The sequence below is a fragment of the Strongylocentrotus purpuratus genome, unplaced genomic scaffold (genome assembly GCF_000002235.5).
Source record: "Strongylocentrotus purpuratus isolate Spur 01 unplaced genomic scaffold, Spur_5.0 spur5_scaffold_10, whole genome shotgun sequence".
NCBI classification, from domain to species: Eukaryota; Metazoa; Echinodermata; class Echinoidea; order Camarodonta; family Strongylocentrotidae; genus Strongylocentrotus; species Strongylocentrotus purpuratus.
Genome location: NW_022145595.1, coordinates 22,757,135 through 22,775,591, shown reverse-complemented (window position 1 = coordinate 22,775,591; position 18,457 = coordinate 22,757,135). Strand labels below are relative to the sequence as shown.

At 39.9% G+C, this 18,457-nt stretch overlaps 1 protein-coding gene across 6 annotated transcripts in view; it reads left to right on the top strand.

The window, feature by feature from the left end:
* Positions 1 to 18,457, top strand: part of LOC105446747 (hematopoietic prostaglandin D synthase-like) — a 43,672-nt gene that overhangs the window by 12,285 nt on the left and 12,930 nt on the right. Inside the window, exons 1-2 of one of the 6 annotated variants that reach the window (XR_004063083.1) lie at positions 12,594 to 12,905; positions 17,005 to 17,097. Coding sequence is in view for 1 of the 6 variants with exons in the window: in XM_030979796.1 (XP_030835656.1) it covers positions 14,443 to 14,587; positions 17,005 to 17,097 (238 nt within the window). In the remaining 5 variants the exon portion in view is untranslated. Of the gene's footprint in view, positions 1 to 12,593; positions 12,906 to 14,294; positions 14,588 to 16,530; positions 16,791 to 17,004; positions 17,098 to 18,457 lie in introns of those variants that run through there. The other 5 variants (XR_004063082.1, XM_030979796.1, XR_004063085.1 and 2 more) reach the window with 5 other exon arrangements.

Genomic DNA, 18,457 nt, shown 5'->3' with positions numbered 1-18,457 from the left:
CTCTTTATGCAACATGAGTAATAATAATAATAATAATAACAATAATAATAATAATAATAATAATAATAATAATAATATGTCTTGTTTATACATGGTAGCCTCATCTATAAACTGTGGAACGCGAAGATATTACTGGACTTCCATCACATAAAGAAGACCAGATAAATCCCCAATGAATTTAGGGACTGTTTCACGTAGGGTATATTTCCAGATTCCGTTCTGAGCACGCATGAGAATGTCCGTGTCGAGTTGACCATTCTTGAAGTCGGGACAGGTGTAGACGAATGCCTCTCGCATAACAATCAAAATGATACAACCTGATGGGGAAAAGGAAACAAAATATCAATAAAATGGAAGAGGGATGAGGAAAAAAATAATAATAAAGAAATGGAGATAGAGATGAAGAATTATATAAAGAAAGAAGGGGGAAAAAATTATTCAAGTCTTCTTTAAAATGGATAGCCCTTTTAACAACAAATATTGATCTTCCAGGGGGTCCTGTCTGTGCAATTAAAAAAGCATACAAATATTACAACATTATACCTGAACGTAAAGATTCGGGTTAAACTAGACATTTCAGCTTTCAAAGACTCAATTACTCCTTATACCAAATTAATGCCAATTTCGATTCAAAATGCATTCTTACTTGAACAAGTAATTGTCAACGAGTTATTACATTCACCTACCATGTATTATTTCGATAGTCAGAATGCGAATTGCATGCATTAGTTGTTGATATAGGTAGGAAAAACATTATAGCTTGCCCTTTACCTATGCTGTGCTGTTTTTTACTACTGAAAAGCTTGCCAGAGGCATGCCCGACAAAGCAAAGACTAATGTATTCAAAATGACTTCCATTTATACAAATTAATATGCCGTTTTGGTTAATCAAACAGCTGTGTTAACACGATGTAACTTTTGGTCGGCGTAAACGTCGTGTTTAGAGCTAGTCAGCGTACATAATGGTGAGGTCGGCGTAAAGGACGGCGTAAAGGTCGGCGTAGTGATCGTCTGAATGATAGTCGTGTTAGCTACGCCTACCTTTACGCCGACTGATTTACTCCTGGATTTCCCATGAGTGACGCGCTAACGCGACTAGAGGATAACGTAAGTTAACCGTGTGGATGTTCTCACTTGGCACTCGGAGTATCTGTGACCTTTCACAAGGGTTGTTAATTTACAATCGAAAATGAAAATTAGATTTCGCGCGGTTTTGGATGCGGAAGCTGGGTTGAAGTAGACGAGCTCTTAACACGACCTTTACTCCGACCGAAATCGTTTTTACCTTTCTTTGCTACCCGGAGCAGTTCTGGAAACACTGCTTGTGTTATATTCCCCTGGTTGAATGCCCCTACACACAGGATAGCGTCATAGGTACCTGTAATACAACCACGAAGGAGGACATTATGAGCAAGAACATGATTGGTTATTAGAGGGAATTGGGATTTCAGCTGCGATGCATAGTGTATTGTCGTGTTCTGAATGGATTGTTAATAAAGGCCTAAACATATTTCATGGCCTTCATTCGTAAAAATTGTAAAATAATCTAATCAAATATTCAAATCAATATTTCAAAAATGTTAGTGTCATTCAACTTGTTCTCAAAAAATTTAACACCCTAAACAAACTTCCACTTGAGTTTAAAGTGAGTCGGTAACATTGGTGTAGGTAGACGAAAGAAATGCTTAATTTGTGCATGAAATGTTTACTGTACTAAACCTCTAACATACAAAACATCCTGAACAAATTCTCAAACCACAAAGATATTTATGGTTTTCTATGAAGGCGTCACTATGCGACACCCTCTAACAGTAAATTCTCCAAACCATTTTTGAATATTTCCTACCGTTTTTCTATGAAAAAGGATTTAAGACAGACTTTTAAAAATCTTTCAACACTTTACATTCACCAAATTGTAATAATATAGTTTGGAAAATTAAGGAATCGATCAGATCAGTTTTGAACCAATTTTTAATAATGGTCTGTTTTCACTCAAAGTTTCAGATTATCTTTAATTGTAGGCCTAGCAGTGAAGTCATCACCTTCGCACCATTTTCTCTCATATGAACAATGTTACCAAGTCCCTTTAAGTTTTACCTTTTAAATGATTGGAAATCGATACAGAACCGAGTTCGCCAATAAATAAGGAAGCTTGGACTGTGTCGAAGACGCCGAGGATGGATGAAATTGAGGATAAATATAATTTCCAGAACAGTATGAGAAATATTTGTTTTTAAAGTAACAAGTGATTTTTTGCCAATTAATCACCACATCTTAAAGCCCACAAAATGTAGCCAATAGAAAATTTTATTCCCCGACATTCCTAACAGGTGACGCATTACGAATTAAATCAATCCTAAAGCCCCTTTCGTACCGGGCCATACGTTTAGTTGCGTAGTGTTGCGTACCGACTACGCCGAGCGTACGTTGTCCTATGCTGGCCTACGTAACTATACGCTGATGGACGCAGAGGGGTAGCGATATGGATCGCATACTTTCGGCATAGACACTAGACCCAAAACGTATGCATTTCGTACGCAAGTCTAGGCAACACTACGCTACTGTACGCCATGCCTACGCAATAGTTAGCTTCCCTACGCCAGTGTGACAAAGCAGTCAAAGCGTATAAATTAATTAAGGTGTCCTAGATCCTATTTGCGCATACAGTTAGCAACTGTGCGCTAACCTCCGTACCCTTTACGCCAGGCCTACGTAAACATACGCAACCCTACGTCTGTTATACCCAATGATAGGCGTAGGTACGCCAACGCCAATTGCATACGCGTTAGGTATGCGGTCTATATGCACAGGGTATGTAACCATATACGCAATGGTACGCCAGCCTATGCATAACCGGCAGGTACTACGCCGAAGCAACATTTTGTTCATGAATACGCAGCCTAATTTCGGCGTACTCGGTACTCCACACTATGCAGATCCAGTGTGAAAGGGGCTTAAGTCATCTGTTCCTTTTCAACGAATAAATTGATCATGATCTACTCTACGTCATTGCTTCCTCCAGATTAGCCTCACCATCCGGACAAGAAATCCCTTGACCTATGACGTCACAAGCCTCGAGTCGGGAATAGACTCCTGTTTGTTCCGCATGAGTGAGCATGTCCTGAACCAGATCAACACCATCTATATTCACATAGCCTTGTGAATGAAGCTAATATAATAGGGGAATCGTAATGGAAAAAACAGTTAGTAACACCATTAAAGGTAAAGACCAGTTATGGTCATGCGATTGCATTGTGAAAGAAACGTTGTGGAATCGATCAGAAAAGGTTGATCATCTAGCATCTAGCATCTGCAAGGTTCTGGAATCATCAAAATGATAAGAAATTTGGCCCATTCTTCGTAAAGTTACAAGCACTATATAATATAATAATATAATATTGGCATTTATATAGCGCTCTTACAGACATACATGTGTATCACAGCGCTTTACAACATATTATTATTACCCCGGTCATCGGATTCAGGCTTACCCGCACACAAGGTATGCACATTCTCCACTCCCTGGGGAGCATTCCAGCCAGTCGCCATTTTACAAGCGCCACTTGCTAATCAAACCACATTAGCTTTCGCATATACACAGAAAGATGTATATGGGACTACCCTATATCTCTCACAGACCATGAGAGAAAAAAATTTACCAAATATATGAATTAGTAGGCGGTTTCCCGGCAAATTTTTTATCATCATGTATTAGTTAAAACATATTCTTTCACATGATTGGTAATGAGAGCTTCCATTTCATTTTTTGAAATTGGGGCGTTTCCAATACTGGTCTTTACCTTTAAAAGGTTGGGTGAAATCCAAATATAAGTTGATTCCTGTTTATGTGCAGGGCTGCATTCAACTCATATTTTTGTTATTTAAACATCTAAGTATGTTTCATATATTTTGTTAAATACTGCTTTTAATAATTTGCTCCGACCTGCTAAGCTCCACCCTTAAAAAATGCTACAGATCTCATTCATCTTGTGACATCATCTGTGAGCTAATAAGAGACAGTGCTATGTAACTTTCCGCCACTCAGCACATGCTCACAAAAGAATTTCATTTTTCACAGGTGAATATGCATGTGACACCTGTTCTACACATTTTTACATAATAGCAGTGAAGGGATGTTCCTTTGTCTACCACAGCAATTGTTGAGGGTAGAATGAGGAACTGTATATTTTGTCCTCTTTCTTTGTCCGTCATGTTCATAGTGATAGTGTTTCTCTCCCTGGTGATGCTACAGCATGTCTGACATTAGCCATGTTCAGACGGATGCTTGCTAGTCGGCGTAAGTTAATCCCTGCAGCAGTAAATATCTCATGTATATTTCAATTCAGAGGCGTAAATCCGTACCGAGGAGTGGGGGGGGGATGATCGGCGATAGCCATCACATACAAGCAGGAGCACACGCCCACACTAATTTACGCAAGCGCGCGATCGCGCACGCACAAACACACAACACACACACACACACACACGCTCATTAGGGGTGTGTGGGTGATAGGCCTACCGCGCGAAGCGCGGAAGCTTAGACGTTTCCTTAAATTATTAGTAAAAGATTTATTGTACCGTTCTCTACTGTTAACCCTTGTCTGAATGAATCCCCCCCCCTCCCGCGCGAAGCGTGAAAGCTTTGGCGTTTCATTAAATTATTATAAAAAGGAGACGATTTGCTGTACCGTTCTCGACTGTAAATCCTTTTCTGAATTCAGTTCGCCCCTCCCCCCCCCCTCCCGCGCGGAAGTTTTGGCGTTTCATTAAATTATAAGAGAAAGTAAACGATTTGTTAAACCGTGCTCGACTCTTAATCTTTGTCTGAATTCGGTTTACCCCTCCCGTGCAAAGCGCGGAAGTTTTGACGTTTCATTAAATTATAAGAGAAAGCAGACGATTCGTTGCACCGTTTTCGACTCTTAATAAGCCATATTTATCTGAATGCAGTTTCCCCCTCTCGCGCGAAGCGCGGAAGCCTTAACGTTTCCTTAAGCTATTACAGAAAGCAGACGATTGAGTGTACTGTTTTCGACTCTTAATTCTCGTCTGAATTCAGTTTCCCCTTCCCGCGCGAAGCGTGAAAAGCTTAGACGTTTGATTTAATTATTATAGGAAGAAGACGATTCTTTGCACCGTTTTCGACTCTTAATAAGCACTATTTATCTGCATTCAGTTTCCCCCTCTCGCGCGAAGCGCGGAAACCTTGACGTTTCCTTAAGCTATAAGAGAAAGCAGACAATTGAGTGTACTGTTTTCGACTCTTTAAGTCTCGTCTGAATTCAGTTTCCCCTTCTCGCGCGAAGCGCGAAAAGCTTAGACGTTTGATTTAATTATTATAGAAAGAAGACGATTCGTTGCACCGTTTTCGACTCTTAATAAGCCCTATTTATCTGAATTCAGTTCCCCCCTCCCGCGCGAAGCGCGGAAGCCTTAACGTTTCCTTAAACTATTAGAGAAAGCAGACGATTGAGTGTACTGTTTTCGACTCTTAATTCTCGTCTAAATTCAGTTTCCCCTTCCCGCGCGAAGCGCGAAAAGCTTAGACGTTTGATTTAATTATTATAGAAAGAAGACGATTCGTTGCACCGTTTTTGACTCTTAATAAGCCCTATTTATCTGAACTCAGTTTCCCCCTCTCGCGCGAAGCGCGGAAGCCTTGACGTTTCCTTATCGTGACATACTGTATACGTGTAGGCTATACATAAGCAAAATAACTCATTTCTCATGCATTATGCTGCAATTGAAACAATCACATTTTTTTCTTCTTCTTCTTCCTTTTTTTTCCTCTCTTTTTTTTGTTGGTAATATCAGGGGGGATGATTGTACAGGTCATCCCCCCTACTTCAAACCAGGGGGGGATGCAGCCCCCCCCCCACCCCCCCCCCCAGGATTTACGCCCCTGTTTCAATTACACCATTACTAGTTGCTCACACCCTCTTACTCGGACCTTCTTCCTGTTCGTACCAACTTGATACGATTAAAAATAAAGTTGAGTTCTGGTCATGCGATTGCATCGTGAATGAAAAGGTGTGGAATGGATCCGAAAAAAAGTTGATCCGTGTAGCATGTAAATATTGGTGTGTAATGCAAGGGGAGTCATCAAAATCATAATAAAATTTGGCCCAGTCTTGGTAAAGTAACAAGCACTGTACACAGAAAGATGTCACAAATGGTGTCGGACCTACATATCTTGATTTCCTTATCTTTCTGTGCTCATTACTCAGCCAGTATACATTTTCTACCAATTTTTTTGTGCAAATGACATTTATTTGTAATCTTGAACATTCAGTGTAAGTTTCGTTTGATTGTGTGAGAATTCATTTCTTCTTTTTTTTAAACCAGAACTCAAGTTTATCTTTAAGTTTAAGGTATAGACCAGTTTTGGAAACGCCCCCCTCTCAAAAAAAAAGAAATGAAAGCTCATATTACCAATCATGTGAAAGAATATGTTTGAATAATTCGTGATGAAACACATTTTTCCGGGAATCCGCCTACTAATTGATATATTTGGTAAATTATTATATCTATCTGGACCGGATAGATATCGCGCACGTGTCGCGTAGTCCCATATTCATCTCTCTGTGTACAGTGCTTGTTACTTTACCAAGACTGGGCAGAAATCTCTTATCATTTTGATGATTTCAGAACCTTGCAGTATACACCAATACTACGTACCAATTTGCTAGATGATCAAACTTTTCTGATCAATTCTACAACGTTTCTTTCACAATATCCAAGCATTTCAGATGATTGTTGTCAAATTTTGAATATGGGAGAGCAATCCATTGCAGTGATGTTTGTTCAATAATTGGCCTATTCTTCCAAAATGACATAAAAACAACGAGAAAGTTCACATATTACTTTACATCTTTTTAGACAGACCTCAACCTTCTCTTTAAAGCCTCCCTGCACTAATTTGGCATGGATGGATTATCCCTCCCTGCAAGGTCACTGGCAGATGGTTGTCTCATCAAATCAGCTCTCAATTAACATAATGAACAGGGCATGTGGGCCCAAGTATCGGCTTGGCGTGGTTTTCCTTCCTTCCTTCCTTCACACTGATGTTCTATTCTTGTCATCACTTTCAATGTGTAATACTAGAATATAAGAACATTTCTATCTTGTCTTTCTTTTATTTTGATGGTTCTTCTATGATTATAAACACAACGATATTTATTATATATATATATATATATATGATCTTTTGATCCCTTGCTGACCATACATTGCGAGACAAACGAAAGTCACTAACGATATTATTCTCGATATATATTACGTGTTTGTACAATGTGTGACCAAAACAAATTCCCATGTATTCTTGTGAATTTGGATGAATAAAAATAATTGAATTGAATGGGGATCAACGGGTACCGCTTAGGCATTGTTGGCTGTATAGAGGGCGCAAGTAGCTATAAGAAGTGCAGCGGGGCTTTAAGATGGGTTGTATTATTTACCTCTTTGCCGACCCCTCCAGTTCCACAAGCCACGTCTAGGATCTTCTTGCTTTTATCTGCCATCAAGCTGGACAGTTTTTGTGCTGCTTGATGAGGGCCGTTAAATTTCATTTTGACCTGATCCTGAAACGAAAAGACGGTTTTATCATTATTTGTATTATCATTAGTAGTAGTAGTAGTAGTAGTAGTAGTATCATCATTATCATTATTAATAGTAGTAGTAGTATTAACGTTAATACGTGTTCTATATACTGTATGTTCTGCTTTAATGTCTATTGTTACTGGTGTTGTTATTTTCATTATTTTCATCATCATCATCATCATCATCATCATCATTATCATCATTATATATTAGGTCCAGCGCTAGTGAGAATAGCAGGACAACGGGAAGGGAATAACATTATCGGAGTTTTAATAAGATTCTTTTCACCGACAAAAGCAAAATACAAACCAAACTAACCAAACAACAAACCAAACAACAATCAAAACATATAACATTGCTGATATAAATGCTTACAGTACATAGTACTTGTATATCATATTCAGAGAGCTCTGTACATGTTTACACAATGGGTGAATGATGATTTTGAGATATGACGACATACGAGAAGTGTTAATCCAAAGAAAAGTAGGTATAATAAGGTGATAATATGAAATTAAATTTAAACGAAATTTGCTAAAATTACATTTTACAATGAATAAATAGTATGTCACTACATAATTTCTATACAACCCATGAATGAAAAAAATCTATTCTGTCATTATTAACGAAGTATATGAAAGTTTATGGACTTTTAATTACAGAGCAAATCGGAGGGGAGCTCGTAAGATATTCACAGAGTTGCCAATTTGTGTTTGATTAATCGCAACTTCAAAAATTCATAATATTTCTTATTTTCAATCAGAATTTGCTCAAACTAGGACTGACCTGTTTCTCTTATTTTTCTGCTTCTATTCTAACCAACCTAATATCATGGTTGACTTACTCTTTATAGCTAGGTGATACTAATATCATGTTTCATTTTATTACCGAACCCTTTACGCTAGGTAAAATGTAACTGGCTTGTGAAACCATTAAAGAAGAATACAAATCAAATAATTGAAAATTAAAGAGTTAGATATGCGTTATGCTATGACATCTAGCTCTTCAAGCCGTTAGCATAGATTTCTTGCATGCTATTATCGGAGATGAATAATAAATGAAAAATATATACCTCATCATATGTCTCTGACCATCCCTTGTAGGCTTCCTCAAGGCGCTTTAGATCAAGATCCCCAGAGGTTGCAGAATACAAATTCTTCCAATGTAAATCATCTTCACCAGTCGCCATTGACATTGTGTTGTGATATATCCAATTCTCCAATAAAGCGCTTGAGGACAACAACTGCTGACTGGCATGTTCTGAGCATGGACTTGGTCTGGGGCTGCTACACTATATGCTCCCTATTATACTCAGTCAGTCCGCAGAGAATCTCGTTCCGCGCGTCCTGCGCTGTAATTGTGTCATAGCCGTTAGAAATGGCATGGTTAGTAGTTTGTGAATTGGAGCATGCGATATAGCACAAACAGAGTGGATATTGTATGTATACATACATGCCAACTGTTCAGATTAAAGAGGAACATTCCTCTTTTTGGGAGAAGATAATTATCATTTTAATGCAGGTGTTCCTCTTCCTGTACAAATTTGTCTGTAGTATTGAATAGGAGAGTTAGGATTGTTCCTCTTTTTTTTGAAAATAGCATAATTTGTACAGATTTCTGATTTTCAAATGTTGGCATGTATGTGTACATGTATATGCTTTTGATAAGGGACTGCCAGTGTCAAGGTCGGTCATGTAGTCATCAGAGGGGCGTCTATTTTTCAGGCCTCTGATTGATCAAATTTAGTCAGCGCTGACAGTTGTCGGTGGACAAATGTTGATGAAACGCCCCCCTGGTCTGAATAGAGCGAGTGTCGACTGCTGACTATGCTCCCTGTGGTCAGGGGCGTCGCTAGACCTTTTTCAGTGGGGGGGTGTAGAGGCCAACGATTACCGACAAAAGTAGCCACCAATTACCGACAAAATTAAATTTCCAATATCTACAAAGTCAACCCTATAAACCTGGGGCCGAAGGCTAATTTGTTTTTCCTATGGACTATCTATAGTACTTGCATATGCGCAAAATGGTCATTTTCCTCGACGACATTAATATACAAATTATTTCTTAAATTTAGTCAGCATCATAGCTATATATTTTAATGCAGGCGCGGAGCTAGGATCTTATTTTAGGGAGGGGCGGTAGTGAGCAAGAGAATCACTTAAAAGCGCGCTCATAAGGGGGTGTGGGTGATGAGCCTCCCGCGCGAAGCGCAAAAGCTTAGACGTTTCCTTAAATTATTAGAGAAAGAAGACGATTCGTTGTACCGTTCTCGATTCGTCTAAATGAAGTTTCCTCTTCCGCGCGAAGCGTGGAATTTTTGGCGTTTCATCACAATATAAAGAAAGGAAAATGATTCGTCGTACCGTTGTTGACTCTTTAACCTTGTTTGAATTTAGTTTCCCCGAAAATTTTAAACCTCTGATTTCTTTAGCTGATATTATAGGAAAGTGAAACTTCGAGAAAATACAAGTATTGAAGTTGTAAGTCACTCTCGAAGTCGTCACAGCGGATAAGAAGTCGCAGTTCGTAGGGAAAAAAACTTGTCGGCCGACCGACAATATACATCTCACCGACTTCAAACTTATGCATTGATGAGGATCGAGCAAGAATACCGACACAGCTGACCCGACACAGCAACATATTTACCCGTGTCTTTCTTGCTCCCTCGACGAGACGACTCCACCCAACAACCCCCTTTTCTCTTTTACTCCCACTCCTCCTCTCTCAGACTCTTACCTCCCCTCTCTCTCCTCTCTTTCATCCCCCGTTTCTTTTGTTTCCCTTTCACTCTTTTTTCTTCTTTTTTCTTTTCTTTCTTTTCTTTCTTTTCCTTTCTTTCCTCTCCCCCCTCTTTTTCTTTTTTCTCTTTCTTTCTTCTCTTTTCTTTCCTTTCTTTTCCTTTCTTTCCTTTCTTTTCCTTTCTTTCTTTTCTTTCCCTTTTCTTTTTTTCTTTTCTTTCCCTTCCCCTCTCTTTTTTTCCCTCTCTTTTTTTCCCTCTCTTTTTTTTCCCTCTCTTTTTTTCCCTCCCCCTTTCCTCTTTTTCCCGACGGCAGCACAATTTTACCGACAATATCCTGACAGGTGGGGGGGGGGGGTGCGACACCCCTTTGGCGACGCCCCTGTGTACACCCTTTTGTTGTCTGCACCTTCACCTGCTGTCACAACACATCCCATCCCAGTATAGCTTGGAAAAGCTGCTTCAGGAATTACCACATCAAGTATCAAGTATCAAGTATTTTAAATTGGACTTAACTACATGTATGGCAGGCCGATCATGCCACTGTTTTCTCTCACCAACTACTGGCATTGGTCTCTCAAGGGACGTACAAATCATGGTCACAAATCTACAGAATTTACATTTTTTGATAGTTCATTATTGAATGAAAAAATATCTAAATATCATTCATAATGGTGAAAGCAACCAGTGGCATGAATGGCCTGCCAAGTTCAACTTAAAGTCAATCTTAGTCTTTGTTAAAACTCCCCTGGTGCGTATCCAGGAGTCGATGGGAAAGGCCAAAGGGTCATGATATACTTCACTGTTTTCACATTCCTTTTTTATCCTTTCCTGTCCAGGCAACTTCAGGAAGTGCAGCAGGGAAAGCTGATTCATTTAGTATTAGTATATTTGTTCATATTGTCATTGTATCCTTTCATTTGAATGCCAAATGAAAAAAATTATAATTTTAAAATTCCAAATGAGCAAGAAAGACAGATCACCAATTTTTAATAATCTTGGTCAAACAATAGCGACTGCCATAAGGTAATTTTCACTGGGAACCTTTTCCAGGGGTAGTTGTTGCAGAGGTAATAATTCTTGGAGTACACTGTAGGCCTAGCTGCATACTTGTCAGGGATGTATAGTTGTCTGGCAGTCAACGTCCGAAGAGTAACATTTGCATGAGGGTTTTTACTAGGAATAATTTGGATTTACAAAGTATTTACAAGGATTAACAAAGATGAGCAAATATTGATATTTTTGAGAGTTTTATCTCGACAAGCAGTGGCGTAATGAGCAAAAAAATTGGGGGGGGGGCAGAAAGAAGAAAAAAACATGAAAAATTATGTAATTTCAGCATCATTTGTAAATCACTAGTATCGAATTAGAAATAAACCATGTTTTAATTTTATTGGGGGGGGGGGGATTGCCCCTTCCAAGCCAACCCCCCCCCCTTCCATCCATCGTTACGCCAGTGTTGACAAGGGAGCAAAAGTCAAAAAAGAAAATTAGCATATTTATGAATCGTGAGACTTGTGGGTTACAAAGAAATGTTGTAGTGTATTGACACTGCACAAGGTAAAAAGGTGAAGGTACACAGAGTCCATGCATGAGTGTGCATTCCTTCATTCATTCTTGCAAAGCTAATATCAAAGGTTGTGGGCCTACATGTAGGGTATGTAAGGGGAGGGACCCACCCCCCCCCCCCTCCCTTTCACCGAATCCACAAGTCTTGTAACTGGAACTCTGCATTATTTTCTACATTCATATGTAGAAGAAAATTAATTGTGCTAGATCATAAGAATGCCTCGTAGGAGGACGATTAGGTTATAATTTTAAAGGCTGAATAACCATAGATCATGATCCCTAAAATAAAGTCGTGCTCAGAACCAATATTGTCAGAAAAGGGGTTTGGAGTTGAAATTTTCCCAGGCTTTAAGTTCTCATATAAATATATATGATTTTGTGAATCCTGCTCAGAGCTGGCCATTCCCCAGGTTATCTCAGTGGCAGGGTAGGGGGCGGGTGTCCAGCAAGAGAAGAATTTTTGTTGTTATGCCATATGTTATCCTAGAATAGGGTCTATGCCCCCCCCCCCCCTCCCCTCAAATAATACATCAGTACAGTATGTCCAGTTATTGTTTTTCACGTCACCCCAATGCTCAGAAGTTTAGCCTTGATCATCCAAGCCCAGCATCTACCCTCCCACGTGTATGCCTCTGTCTATGCCGGCCTAATCTCATTATTCATAACTGTTATATTTACGGGGTAACTTGTGTAGCACAAAGCTAATAAAGATTCATATTGCTATAGTACCTTTGAACATCTTTTAGATTAAGGGTGTACTGCGGCTACGTGGAGAGTGCTACTGTATTCCAATCGAGAAACAACTTCAGTTAAAGAATCTTTCCATTCACCAACAAAACATACTTGTATTCCACCATGCCTTCGTATAAGCTTACATACTTTGATTGCCGCTATAATACTGAAACTACCCGACTGATATTTGTGGCTTCTGGCACAGAATTTGAGGATATTCTACTGCATATGGATCACAAGGATTTTTATGTTCTAAAAAGCACTGGCAGTAAGTTTGTAAAGTCTAAATGTGAGTTCAGACAATGATCTGCTGTCATGGCATTGGCGGTATTTAACATTATTAAACGATGCCTTTAATAGAATCAATATTTAGCAATTTTGTGTGAGGAAAATCACCAAAAATTTCAGATAATCGTGCATGCGTCCGCACGGTGTTGGCGTGCCATTTTTTTTTACATTCATAGCACTGCATAGGAAATTACTGATTTATTCCCCAAATTACTTATTTTGAGCCTTGTGATTACTGATTTTCTGTTCTGGAGGTTGCCAACTCTGCTCTATGATCTTCAGAAGGGTGGCTTGTGATGACAGGTTGTCCTGATAGCCCATGGCTTGAAGAGTTTGCAGGCACACTATTAGCTCATCCGCCATCTCCCGAAGGGCCTTCTCATTATGGGGTTGGATCATCTCGCCCTTTAATAGTAACTTTACGTAGCCAGAAATGTTGGTGCACTAGGAATTTGGCCTTCTAATATCTTTCAGCTAGATCCATCACCACACAGCCATGCAGCATCCATTTGACTTCACTGGTACAATACCTAAAGATGAGCAAATATAAATATTAATATTTCTGAGGGTTTTATCTTGACAAGGGTCGAGGAAAGGTGAAAAAAAATTTTTTTTATGTGTCCTGGGACTTGTGGGTTACGAGTAGAACATTGCACAAAGTACAAAGTCCATGAGAGTGAATGTATTCCAACAAAAGGCTGATATCAAAGGTTGCACGAGGTAGGTTAGGGTGCAAAAGGGGAGGGAACCCCCTCCCCCACCTTTGCTCCGAATCCACAAACCTTGTAACTGTAACTTTTGCTTTATTTTCAACATTATGCTGGAAAAAATCAATTGTGCTAGATCACAAGAATGCCTCCTAGGAGGACGATGAGGTCATAAATTTCAAAGGCTGAATAATAATCCCTGTAATAAAGTCATGATTGTCAGAAAGGGGGATTTGAAGGTGGAATTTCCCCCGGCTTTAACTTCTCATATAAATATATATGATTTTGTGTGTCCTGCTCAGTGCTGGCCATTCCCTAGGTTATCTCAGTGGCAGGGTAGGGGGTGGGTGTCCAGCAAACGAAGCAATTTCTTTTTTATGTCATGTTGTCCAGCAAACGAAGCAATTTCTTTTTTATGCTATGTTATCCAGGCTATGCCCCTCCCCCCCCCCTCCTCCCCCACCTCTCACCTGAATCTGCCTCTGAAGAGTGCATTAAGATAATGAGCAATATGTCCAGTTATTGTTTTTCAATTCCACAACATCCCAATGGTCAGAAGTTCTGCCTTGACCATCCAAGGCCAGATCTACCCTCCCCCTTATGCCTCTGCCCAACTGCTATATTTACAGGGTAACTTGTGTACGTGTAACACGAGGCTAATAAAGATTCATATTGCTATAGTACCTTTGAACATCTTTTAGATTAAGGGTGTACTGCGGCTACGTGGAGAGTGCTACTGTGTTCCAATCGAGAAACATCTTCCTTTAAAGAATCTTTCCATTCACCAACAAAACATACTTGTATTCCACCATGCCTTCATATAAACTTACATACTTTGATTGCCGCTTTTATGGTGAAACTACCCGACTGATATTTGTGGCTTCTGGCACAGAATTTGAGGATATTCTACTGCATATGGATCACAAGGATTTTTATGTTCTGAAAAGCACTGGCAGTAAGTTTGTAAAGTCTAAATGTGAGTTCAGACAATGATCTGCTGTTCATGGCATTGCATGGCGGTATTTAACATTATTAAACAATGCCTTTAATAGAATCAATATTTAGCAATTTTGTGTGAGTAAAATCACCAAAAATTTCAGATAATCGTGCATGCCTCCGCACTGTGTTGGCGTGCCATTTTTTTTTACATTGATAGCGCTGCATAGGAAATTACTGATTTATTCCCCAAATTACTTGTTTTGAGCCTTGTGATTACTGATTTTCTGTTCTGGAGGTTGCCAGCTCTGCTCTATGATCTTCAGAAGAGTGGCTTGTGATGACAGGTTGTCCTGATGGCCCATGGCTTGAAGAGTTTGCAGGCACACTATTAGTAGTAGGAGACCAGCCTGTTGGTCAATTTTGACTTGGGCTGATTGGAACTACCGTATTTGAATTTCTATCCCTGTGTGACCTTTGTTGACCCCTCACGAAAATGCCTGGGATTTCCAAGGGGGCAGCCCAAGTCAAAATTGTTCGGTATTCATCAGGGAACACAAAAACACTTTCAACCTTTGTTCCCAGAGATTGGTCATGGAACCTACAGGCTGGTCTCCTACTATAGCTCATTCGCCATCTCCCAAAGGGCTTTCTTGTTGTGAGTTGGATCAACTAGTGTAACTAACTGGGCGGGGCTTAACGTGACCAGGAGACTTAAGGAGACCAGACCTCTCATTTCCGCTTCCATTTCATGATCGCAGTAGCAAACTGCGCACCTAAACGAAATTTTGCTGTAGAGTTTCAGGATTACTTTCTTCTGTGTGTGGACATCCTGGAATTTATATGATGATTATTTATACAACGTTTCTTGTGTGTGGACACTCTGAAATTTAAACGATGATTCTTTATACCACGTTTCGTTATAGAGTTTCGGGATAAATTGTTTTGTATGTGGACACGCTGTTAGTGACTTTACATAGCCAGGCCTCAGCAATGTTGAAAGAGTTCCTGAAATGTTGGTGCACTAACTAGAATTTGGCCTTCTAATATCCTTTAGCTGGACCCATCACCAAACAGCCAGGCAGCATCCGTTTGGCTTCACTGGTACAATACCTAAAGATGAGCAAATATAAATATTAGTATTTCTAAGGGATTTATCTTGACTGGGATCAAGGAAAGGTGAAAAGAAAAGAGGCGTATTAATGTGTCCTGGGACTTGTACAAAGTACAAAGTCCATGAGAGTGACTGTATTCCAACAAAAGGCTGATATCAAAGGTTGCACGAGGTAGGTTAGGGTGCGAAAGGGGAGGGAACAGGCCCCCTCCCCCACCTTTGCACCGAATCCACAAGTCTTGTAACTGTAACTTTTGCTTTATTTTCAACATTATGCTGGAGAAAATCAATTGTGCTAGATCACAAGAATGCCTCCTAGGAGGACGATGAGGTCATAATTTTCAGAGGCTGAATAATAATCCCTGTAATAAAGTCATGATTGTCAGAAAGGGGAATAGGAGTTGAAATTTCCCCCAGCTTTAAGTTTTCATATATATATATATATATATATATATATACATGATTTTATGGATCCTGCTCAGTGCTGGCCATTCCCCAGGTTATCTCAGTGGCAGGGTAGTGGGTGGGTGTCCAGCAAACGAAGCAATTTCTTTTTTATGCCATGTTATCCTAGAATAGGGGCTATGCCCCCCCCCCCCCTCCCCCACCTCTCACCTGAATCTGCCTCTGAAGAGTGCATTAAGATAATGAGCAATATGTCCAGTTATTGTTTTTCAAAGTCAAAACATCCCAATGGTCAGAAGTTCTGCCTTGACCATCCAAGGCCACATCTACCCTCCCCCTAATATGCCTCTGCCTATTCACAAGTGCTATATTAACAGGGTAACTTGTGTACGTGTAGCACAAGGCTAATACAGATTCATATTGGTACAGTACCTTTGAACGTCTTTTAGATTAAGGGTGTACTGCGGCTAGGCGGAGAGTGCTACTGTATTCTAATCGAGAAACATCTTCAGTTTAAGAATCTTTCCATTCACCAACAAAAGAAACTTGTATTCCACCATGCCTTCGTATAAGCTTACATACTTTGATGGCCGCTATAATACTGAAACTACCCGACTGATGTTTGGGGCTTCTGGAACAGAATTTGAGGATATTCGACTGGGGACGGATTACAAGGATTATCATGATTTGAAAAGCACTGGCAGTGAGTTTGTAAAGTCTAACTGTGAGTTCATACAATGATATGCTGTTCATGGTATCGGCGGCCCTCAAGTTAAATCGGATAGACTCGGTGACATCATTTTGTTTCCAAATGCCAACTGGCTGCTGCACATGAGGCATTATTTTGCTAAGATTTCTCCAATACATTTCTCAATTTACATTTTCATATCTCCTTTTTTCTTTTTGTTTTCTTTTAGAGTTGCCGCTAGGTCAGGTACCAATTCTGGAAGTGGATGGTCGTCTTATGTGCCAGAGTCGGGCTATCCAGAGATATGTTGCCCGAGAAGTAGGTGAGTTACGTACCCAGCTCCCCCACTCAGTGTTATTTAGGGTACGCGTATACATCCATGTTCCCTCCCTTTGAAAGCATCCCCCTATCTCCGGTGTGTATTAGTCCATACAGGCAAGACTGTTGCATGAAAAGTACCCCTTTCCTGGAGATTTTGGGAACATGGATGCGGTCCCTCCGACCCTGGAGTGGGGGGGGGGGGGGGGGGGTTACGTACTAGCCCCATTCCTTCCCTATCCTATATCATTCAATTTGAAGCTGAATGTCACACCTTTCCTTTATTTAAACACTTCTATTGTTATTAAAGATCAAAGAATATGTTATCAAGTATTTTATTTGTCAAATAAAACACTTATACGTAAGATATGATTGCATCGTTTACCACAAAAAGTCCACAATATTGTTCTTTTTGAAGGTGGGGTGTGAGGAGATGGTCTCTTGCAAACATATTGCTTTTATTCATTTGTATTGTTTGGAATCAATAAAAAAAAAAACTATTGATTTTTTTTTTTTTTGTCAACAGTTTCTTAGACTAATAATAATAGTTACATTTGTATAGGGCTTAAAACTATGCTTCTAAGTGCTTAGCACTTTATTTATTATTACACCTGTCATTATATTCAGTTACCTATCCATACATTACAGTGCACACACTCCGCTCCCTAGGGAGTATTCCTGCCAGTCGCTATTTTACAAGTGTACACATGCCCATCCAACCATATTAACCTTTCGCATCCTTTAAGTTACCCATTTAATACCTGGCTATAGAATGGCAAATGTAGATAAAAGTCTTGCCAAAAGACACTAGTGCCGTGCTGGGGCTCGAACCCATGATCTTTGCAGTTCAGGTGTCGTGGTCGAGTGGAAATGTCACCGGACTGTCGATCACAAGGTCCGCAGTTCGAGTCCCGCCGCAGCACTAATGCCTTTGGCAAGACATTGATCTACATTTGCCACTCTCCACCCAGGTGTTAAATGGGTACTCGGTAGGATGCATAAGCCAATGTAGTATGCTTAGCGATTTGAGCCTAGTAGCTCTTGCTAGAATGCTCCCCAGGGAGTGGAGAAAGTGCATACATTGTGTGCGGGCAAGCCAGAATCCGATGACCGGGGTAATGATGTAGAGCGTTTAGGAACTAGGACATTGCCGATGTTTGAAGCGCTATATAAGCAGAAATATTATAATTATTGCATTTCCAGTAAAGTGTGAAGCAGGGGCTACTTTTCCAGCTTGCTTGTATGAGAATAGCACTCTTGAATTTGTTTTGCATTGAACTCTATGCAAAATATGGGGTCTCTTTTAAGACTTTCGGGGGCTCTTTTGGGCATTTCGGCCCGAGCCCCCGTGTATTTTTTCCCCT